Source organism: Carlito syrichta, unplaced genomic scaffold (assembly GCF_000164805.1).
Source record: "Carlito syrichta isolate Samal-C Ts95f unplaced genomic scaffold, Tarsius_syrichta-2.0.1 Scaffold311719, whole genome shotgun sequence".
NCBI lineage: Eukaryota > Metazoa > Chordata > Mammalia > Primates > Tarsiidae > Carlito > Carlito syrichta.
In genome coordinates, this window is record NW_007255815.1 from 475,781 (window position 1) to 484,835 (window position 9,055).

Below are 9,055 nucleotides of genomic sequence, written 5' to 3' on the forward strand. Positions count from 1 at the left end.
GCACAACTATGAACAGATTTCAGATTATTTGTGACCCTTCGGGGTGTTTTTGTAGGCTTGTTTTTTTTTCATCTATAAAGTAAGAGAGTTTGATGAAATACATTTGAGGTTCCTTTTCAGTTCTAACATTCTGAAGTTTTATAAAAAGCCTACCAAGTCAGAAAGAACCTGCAAGAGGAGAAAGCAACATAAGAGGAGGAAGGGAAATTAGGTAGGAAAGCAAGAATATTTCATGCTTTTAAGCAATGAAAAATAGCATGTGTAGTTTATCAAATAGAGTGAAAGTTGGAGAAGGATTCAAGAAATGTAAGTTGATGTGTAACAACATTTTTTGGTAGAGTTATTTTAAATTGTTTTATTTTATAGGGAGGACTACAATTAAGACAGCAGTTCATCTCTCTAGTCAATTCAGAATATCAATAATTAGGCAGCATCTCATTCTAAGCATGATGGTGAGATTGGCAATCCCCATTACACTAGAAGAACTATAAGTCCCAGTTTGCAGTGGGTAGTCTCAGTCATGACTGTTATTTTGGTTTACATATTAATAGTGCTCCTTTTCACTCTCAAATGGGTACTGATTTTAGACAATGAATTTATGGTCACCTAATTGTTAGGGATCTCAGAGCCCCAGGTCACCCTACCTATAACTCCTGCTCTAGCTAGGGGCCTGATCTGGCAATGGTTACTCCATGTAATACTCCACGGGGCTCTTTTTAGGCTGACTTCTTCAGCAGCATGGTCTCCAGATGGCAAAACCACTAGAGCCATTCTCTTTCAGGCACACTTTTCTTACATGTTTCAAAAGTTTTTGCCTCCTCATATGAGACTTAAGCAGATTCTCCAGCTACACTTAAAGATTGCAGCCTTCCTTTTCCCTGTGCAAGGATATAAGAACATCCAATCATTAAAAATTCCTAGAAGATCTAAAAATCGACCTTCCATATGACCCTGCAATCCCCTACTGGGAATATACCAAGAGGAACTCAAGTCACTCTATGAAAAAAGATACCTGCACATGCATGTTTATTGCAGCATTATTTACTGTAGCAAAAACATGGAACCAACTGGGCAGCCCATCGAAAGAGGACTGGATTAAAAAATGTGGTACATAAACACTATGGAATATTACACAGCCAGAAAGAAGGACAAAATTATGAGCTTCGCAGCAACTTGGATGAACTTAGAGTCTATGATACTGAGTGATCTATCACAGAGACAAAATACTGAGTACCACATGTTCTCACTCATAAGCGGACCTTGAACAATTATCATAATACTATAGGAAAGGGATTGTCAGTAGGAAGAAACTGCTAGAGGAGGGTGGGGGTGGATAGGCAGTAGTGGGAAACTGCCAGGGGAGGGGGGCACATCTCATTAACAAGGGCACCTGCATAATGAACATTTGGGAATACCTAACCCTGAATTGTACCCGACATCTTCAAAATTAAAAATTAAAATTTCCTGCCCACTTCCTGTGTGCCAAGCAAGTACTGAACTGGGCTCAGGGTATAGAGAGACAAAGATGACAAAAGGACACAGACCTGTAAAGCAATAACTATTGTGATAAATACTATCTTTGTAGGATGCACACAATATATATTGAGGTCATTGAGAAGAGAATAGTTAATTTAGGAGAGAGAAAGGTGACAGGAAGAATTTTGAACTATGCCTTAAAGGAGTAATGTACATCTTTCTTACTAAGTCATTTCACTGAAGAAACCCTCCTATCACCCATAGAGTTTGAAGAACCAACCTTGTGTGTGTGTGTGTGTTTGTGTGCACACAGTGTCAATATCCGCAGTGCTGCCAGAAATGAGGTCCTTTACATTCCTCAGGTACTAATTGCTTATGAAGTTTCTCTCTTTAGGAGCCACTGTGGTTGGAGATTGACCCAATAGGCTAGGTCAGTGTTCTGTCGCAGTGGGATGAGATGTTGTCTTTGAAAACATGGGGTGGGGGTAGGGGGGAATTCCAAGAAGATGAAGAGACATGTGCCATGATCCAGGGCCAGAAAATGCATGGTATGACTGGAAAGGCAAAAAGTGAGCCTAGTCTGACTCTCCATTTATTTCAGTATACAACGTTAGAACTGAGTATGAGCAAGACCTTGGACTACATCCAGAAGGGTGTTCTTATTAGAAGTACCAGGAAAGACCTTATTTCACATTTAGCATGGACCCCTGATGATTCCATTTGAGTGAGGTGTGGGTGTATTTTCGTTGAGGAATTTTATACTACAACATAACCACATGCATTGACCATTTTTAATACAAGCTTTCCTTATGTTGCTTTATAATTAGAAACTAGTGAGCTGAAGTTCCACAGCAGTACACAGACTAGTAGTGATAGCTTTATGGAATTGTTTATTTTTAGTTTGGCAAAGGCTAGGCAGTAAATATCTCAATTAGTAAACTATAGCAGCATGGATGAGAAATGCCCACAAGGAGAGGTGAAATTAGAAAATAACTAAGTTAATTGCAGAAATCCTCATATCACTTACCCATAGTTAAGAGTTTGAAGAACCAACCTTTTGTGTGTGTGTGCACACGCAGTGTCAATATCCACAGTGCTGCCAGAAACGAGGTCCTTTACATTCCTCAGGTTCTAATTGCTTAGGAAGTTTCTCTCTTTAGGAGCCACTGTGGTTGGAGATTGATCCAATGGGCTAGGTCAGTGTTCTATCACAGTGGGATGGGATGTTGTCTTTGAAAAGCTTTGGAAGCTCTTCGTCCTGTAATTTCTTTCAATGTGACCCAAGAGGGATTTTATTATGAAGTGCTGGAGGAAGTTACTCATTTTCATGTTCATATTTATATTCACATTATATGGCCTGATGTGTGAAAATATTTAATGAAAGCATGCATGTGGTGCTGCAGAATCATTTACTTGCCTCTAGATAGAGTCTCCTCGATTATATTTGAGATTCCATTTTAAGTTCTGGAGTAAAAACAGAAGTGAACTATAAGCTTAATTTTAAGAATGTAAGTTTTATTTAAATTAAGAATTAAGGCATGCTTTTCCTAGAACTCCAGTATCTTTATGAAATATCGACCACTCAGAAGGTGAAAGATTAATTGATAGTGCAAAACATTAAGAATGTTAGAGAAAAAAGGTGTTCATGCTTTAAAGTACAAAATGCCATGACTCAGTGGTCATGATTTTTTTTTTAATTTTTGTAGCTGCATACTTTAGTCCATTTGGATTTATGGCACATATTTAACATCACATGAAAGGTCCTTTGGATTTTCCTTCTAAATGTGGGGAAGGTCTGAAGAAAGATTGTTGTCTTTTTGTGCTTAATAGTTTATTACATCTCAGCTCTCTGTGGTCTGTGGGGGGGAAGATGGGGATTTGTGCATCTGCAGATTAAATTTCTGTATGTCTCCTCTCTGTTTTGCAGACTGGAAAAAGACAGCATTCAGCAGAGCTTTAGCAACGAAGCAAAGGCCCAAGCCCTTCAGGCCCAGCAAAGAGAGCAGGAGCTGACACAGAAGATACAGCAAATGGAGGCCCAGCATGACAAAACTGGTAGGTGGTAGGGAAAGATTAGAGCCTGGGCACTTGCTCACAAGCCAGGCCCACGCCTTACTGTGAAATGACATCAGGAACACCTGTAACCTTTGGCTGGCCGAAGGGAGCAGATGCTAACTACACCGGAGATTCCGAATTACATATTAGTTAGCGTTTAAAAGAGAAAATGGAAAGTATTGCCCACTGTCTGTTGATTTCAGAGTGCTGCTCTCACATCTGTTGCACCATCTGGATTATGAGTTTATTTACCTGTGTTCAAGAAACGTAAAGCTGAGAGAGACCACAACAAAGTAGAAAAACAAAGGGCTTGTTTTTGGCTGGGTTTTCAGGCACACATGTTATATAAAGAAAATAGCATCAGAAGCTCTGCGGGAAATGCTCTGAGCTTACAGTTAGAGTCTCCTGAATAGCATTGAACAGTTCCCACAGTACACACATTATAGCTACTCTAAAAGCCTAATGAGTTTGCTTCAGCATCCAAACTGGAGAAAAGCTTTAGCCATTAATCGGTTCTTAATTCACTGTCGCAGCTGGATGTAATTCAGTGGCTCCAAATTGATATGTTCCTTTATTTAATCTTTGCAGCTTCGAACATTTTTAGCATTTGTATGATTTCCCCACCTCCCCCAACCCAATCTAGAGTGATGTTTAATCCTTTGCATTCTTCAAGTTCTCACAACTGCTGTTAAAATTCACTAATACAAGGCATTGACCACAGCTGGCAGCTTGGCTAAAAATTGCCATCTTTCATCACATTGGCACTATTCTGCAGACTGAGTTGGCCAGTAACTCTTTACCTTTAATTTGAAAGTAAAATGCACTTTGAAAATAGGCAGTTTGATTTGTTCAGTCAGAGCATTATGTAGTTTCTTTCACTTTTGAGTTGTGTGTTCACAGACAGTGTTAGTCAAAACAAGACAGTGTCAGTCATTATAATTCCACACCACATACTCCACACTGATTGTACTATTAAAACAAAAGTTTAATTGATCCTGTCTCTTCCAGAAAAGTGTTGCTTAATTTTAGTGCCTTGATTTATTTTGATTTGTATGCTATATGCTTTTTGCCAATCATTAGCTAAAATTGAAACGAAATAAAGGGCCTATTAAAACTTATGCTTAGAGGCAATTTTCACATGATTTAATGTATATTGTATTTGTTGATACAGTAAAAATTATTTCTTATCCTATAGGTGAAAATTGTTAACATGAAATTCATTAAATAACCTATTTACTTATAAAGAAGCAAGTGTCATATTGACTCACAAAATTCTCTCCAGCACTTTGAGTAGAGATTTTCTTCTAACAGCCTTTGGCCAGAAGAAATGAACATTCCCTGGCTTTAGGAAATGTTTTTCCACTGAAAAAAAAAAAAGCGAAATTATGGGATAAATTATTGTTTGCCCCTAGTGCTAGCAGGACCCTGGTGATCACAGTCTTGGGTAGAATCTGAGTGCTAGATTAGACTATTTAATTGTTAAAGAACACTTCCTTTTATTTTACACACACACATAAAAAACACACTTTGTGAATTTTTTTGCCAAAGCGCCATTGAAGTTCATGCTATTGACAATGAAATCAAAATTCTTAGGAAAATCACACATTTCACCTTCATAATTAGGAAAGTATATGCAAGATGGAGGGGTGGTAGTAAACCATGTATGCAAATTTGAAACAAAGCATGAATTACAGTGCAGGAGAGAGTTCCTTGATTATTTTAGTTTTGAATTATCTGGTCGTGAGAATTTTTGACATTCTGTTTATAGTAAAGTTGTCAAAATGAAAATATAATATCTTGAATATTACAAAGCTATAAACATCTAATCTATATCTCCACTTGAGGTATTTGACAATTTATTAACAAATTAAAGTGTTACACCAAGTTGGTATGATCAAAAATATTTCTGGTGTATAATTATTATGAAAATAAATGGCTCACAAAATTTAGTGTTTTGCCAGATGATAGGTCCTTTGACTTAGAACATTTAAACTGATCTAGTGGCTGACAGAAAATGTGTAGTGGTCTGAGCACTTTACCACTCTACATATGGAAGCACTGTAGAACTACAGCCATAAACATCTTATGTTGGTGGGGACTTATTGTTATTTCTAGAAAATGAACAGTATTCGTTGCTGACCTCCCAGAATACATTTTTGACAAAGTTAAAGGAAGAATGCTGTACATTAGCCAAGAAGCTGGAACAAATCTCACAAAAAAGCAGGTAGGTAATATTATACAATACTTTCAGAGCACTGTGTAATGCTGTATTTTTTCCTTTAAAAATAGTATTTCCACTATTTTATAATCTAATTTCAAAATTAGGTATCTGTTGATACAAGTTTTCTGTGAAAATATTTTCTCCATATGGACATTTTCTTAATTGTCCTGTATATACAGACACTTTTGTTTTTTATCATGATTATATACATGTACTATTATTTGGCTCTTTTGATGTGGGTAATTGAAAACTATGAAATTTCAGAAAACAAGGGTCCAAGTGGCAATAATATAAGGATAAATACATCAAGCAGTTTTTAAATCTTATGTTGATACAATTAACATATTTTAATCTATTACCACAATTCACCATAAACATACAAAACATGTTTAGGTAAAATGATAATAGATGAAATGTGTATAAATAAAAATGAATGTAGGTGATACTTTGAAATAAATAAACCAAAACCATCCTTTCCTTCTTCTAAAATTGTTTTCCTGTAATAGAACAGCCATCATTCATTTTATAGGTATACTGCTCTTTTATAAATCCACTGATTGGAATCTTAATGACTTTTTTTTGCACATTTCTAGTCAGATTATCTCAACGAATAAATTATTTTATATTCTAAGTTGCAAGAAGCCTGAGTCCTCATCTCAGCTCTGACAGTAACTGTAAAATCTTGAACAAATTTATTTGACCTACTTGGACTGTAGTTTCTCCTTTTGAATGATATTGGACGGAATCACTTTGAACTATAACAGGCAATATTCACATTGCTATCTAAATGTCAAATATCACTTCAGATAACTTAATGGGAAAATAGCCTGTATATCTTCTCTTCTGTATTTTTCTGAAACCCACTTAGATCTACTCAGAGCAAGAAATATGGCACAGGAACAAACTACCGACTTAGGTGTTTCATTCAGAAAGAATTTCCAGGATGATCAGAGCATATCTTATCACTCTGAACTCCAACTTGAGTTTCTGCATCAACAAGCTGTTTTAATTGATAGTATCCCCATCTCTGGATCTTTTGAGGGAATCAGAGGGTTTATGAATTTAATTTTTTCTTTCACAGGAAGGCAAAGGCTCCTCTAACCAGCCAGAATGTATGCACACCTTCTTAGCTTATACTATTAAATATACTATTTTTGGTAGGGGAAAACTTCAGTGCCAAAATATCAGATATTCTCAGGAAATTTAACCAAGAAAATCAAATGATTTTGTCATGAAATAGACCCTCATAAAATACCAGCAGTGGCTGTTTCTTTTCTTTTCTTTTTTCTTTTTTTTTTTCGAGAAAGCAGGATTTATTGAGAGGATAGAAAAAGCTCTCACAGTGGGAGGGGACCCAAGTGGGTTGCCTAATAGTGACTGTTTCTAAACAGAAATGTTTGATTTGTCTCACATAGATCCAAAGGTAGTAGTTTGTTAGAAGCAAGTAAACAAGATTATATAATTTAGTGAAAAATGATCTGAGTTTTATATGATTGTGTTATATCTAAGTTTGGTTTGTGAATGATTGATTATCTTGCTCTACAAGGAAGCACAATTAAGGAAATTGAATATATAAAAGAAACAAAGGTGCTTGGTATATTCTATTTAGTTCTCACAACAACTTGAGACAAGAATCATTATCTTCATTTACAGACGAAGAAACCAAAACTATTTAAACAACTGGTGAGTTGGGAGAGCTAGGGTTCTAAGGTAGATATTTCTGGTTCTAAAGTATATGGTTTTTCTTACAAGTAATCACACTATTTTGCACCTACTACTAAAGAAAATTCAGGCCTCAGTGGTCATGAAAGTTTGGGAAGGGAAAATGAACTTTTAAATTCCTGTGGAGAAGCAGACATACTTGGCATGTGAGGGTTAACCTGCAAGCCTTGGTTAACCTGTCCTCTGTGCGCTTAGACCTTTCCTCTCCCTCTAGATCTCTCATCTTACACTTTACTGGCCTAATAAACTTAAAAATCAGTACCTTTCCAGCTCCTGACCTCTACTTAGTAAATGGAATGTGCTCCTTTGTATCTAACACGAAGATGGCACTTAATGCATATTTGTTAATTGAATGAATGATGAAACAAGCAGGTGTGGTACTACCCCCCCCATATCCTGATCATTCCAGCCTGTTCCTATGTTGATAGGCAGTGTGCAGTCCAGAATACTCTGGGATTCAGAAGGAACTAGGTTTGAATCTTACTCTGCTGCTTAGCTACATAACCTTGGGTACATTGCCTAATCTCCCCAAACCTCAGCTTCTCCATCTGTACAAACATTTCTGTAATCACGTTGCAAGATGGTTGTGGGAACTACAACTATGTACATAGATATACACAACATATAAAGTAACTAGCACAACGCTTGATGCATAGTAATATACAGTAATTGCTATTGTTGTCATTGATGGCATTGTTTTAAGGGTCTTGACTAGTAGTTTGGGTATCACTTCACCAAACTATTATTGTTTTTGGCAGGGTAGCTTTGACTGCCATTTTCTGACAGACATGAAGTCTGTACCACAATGGAAACCTCTTCATGGGCAAAGCAGGATAAAGACAACATGGGTATGGTTATGTTTTGTGAATCTGATGAATTAAAGTAGACACCTACTGTAACTCTACAGTTTTATTCAAAACTAAGGCCTGACAAGTAGTAAACACTCAATATATTGTAACTTACAACTTTTAAGACTTTTACAAGTCCCTAAAGTTTACAAAAGGGGCATTTTGTGTGCCTCACAAGAAAGTAGCAGATAGGACAAATTGTGATTTTAGGGTTGGTTGTTTGTTCTTAATTTCTTGTAGATACAGTCTTATTTCTCCCTGACTTTTTACTATGACATTCTCAACAACTCATTCATGCCAAATTTAATTTTCCATTTTGATGTTACCTTCTGCTTTATAACCACCTACAAAAGCCCAGAATATTTTTTTAAAAATAAAAATTAAGGCTGCATGATATTCCATTGTGTATATGTACCACATTTTTAAAATCCAGTCTTCTTTTAATGGACAACATGGTTGGTTCCATGATCTTGCCCCACAATTTTAAAATAAAAATTTTTTTAAAAGGTAAAAATAAAAATTATAAACATAATAAACCCTATAGAAGCCCTCCAGGAGTGTGCCTCTGCAAACCCTGTGCCAAACTTTTGCAATTAATCATTTCCCTGTGCTTTTAGGTGAGGAAAATCTTGGCGTTTCTAAAGTTTTCTCATTGTAGAAACTCAGTCTCCAAAATAATTATTATTTTTTTTTTTTTTGAGTTGGAGTCTCACTCTGTCACCCAGACTGGAGT

The 9,055-nt window shown here is 36.3% G+C and overlaps 1 protein-coding gene across 1 annotated transcript in view; it reads left to right on the plus strand.

Moving 5' to 3' along the window:
- SDCCAG8 (serologically defined colon cancer antigen 8) overlaps window positions 1–9,055 on the plus strand; it is a 236,607-nt gene that overhangs the window by 143,584 nt on the left and 83,968 nt on the right. Inside the window, exons 14-15 of the mRNA XM_008068997.2 lie at window positions 3,404–3,531; window positions 5,647–5,755. Coding sequence (XP_008067188.1) covers window positions 3,404–3,531; window positions 5,647–5,755 — 237 coding nt within the window. The remainder of the gene's footprint in view (window positions 1–3,403; window positions 3,532–5,646; window positions 5,756–9,055) is intronic.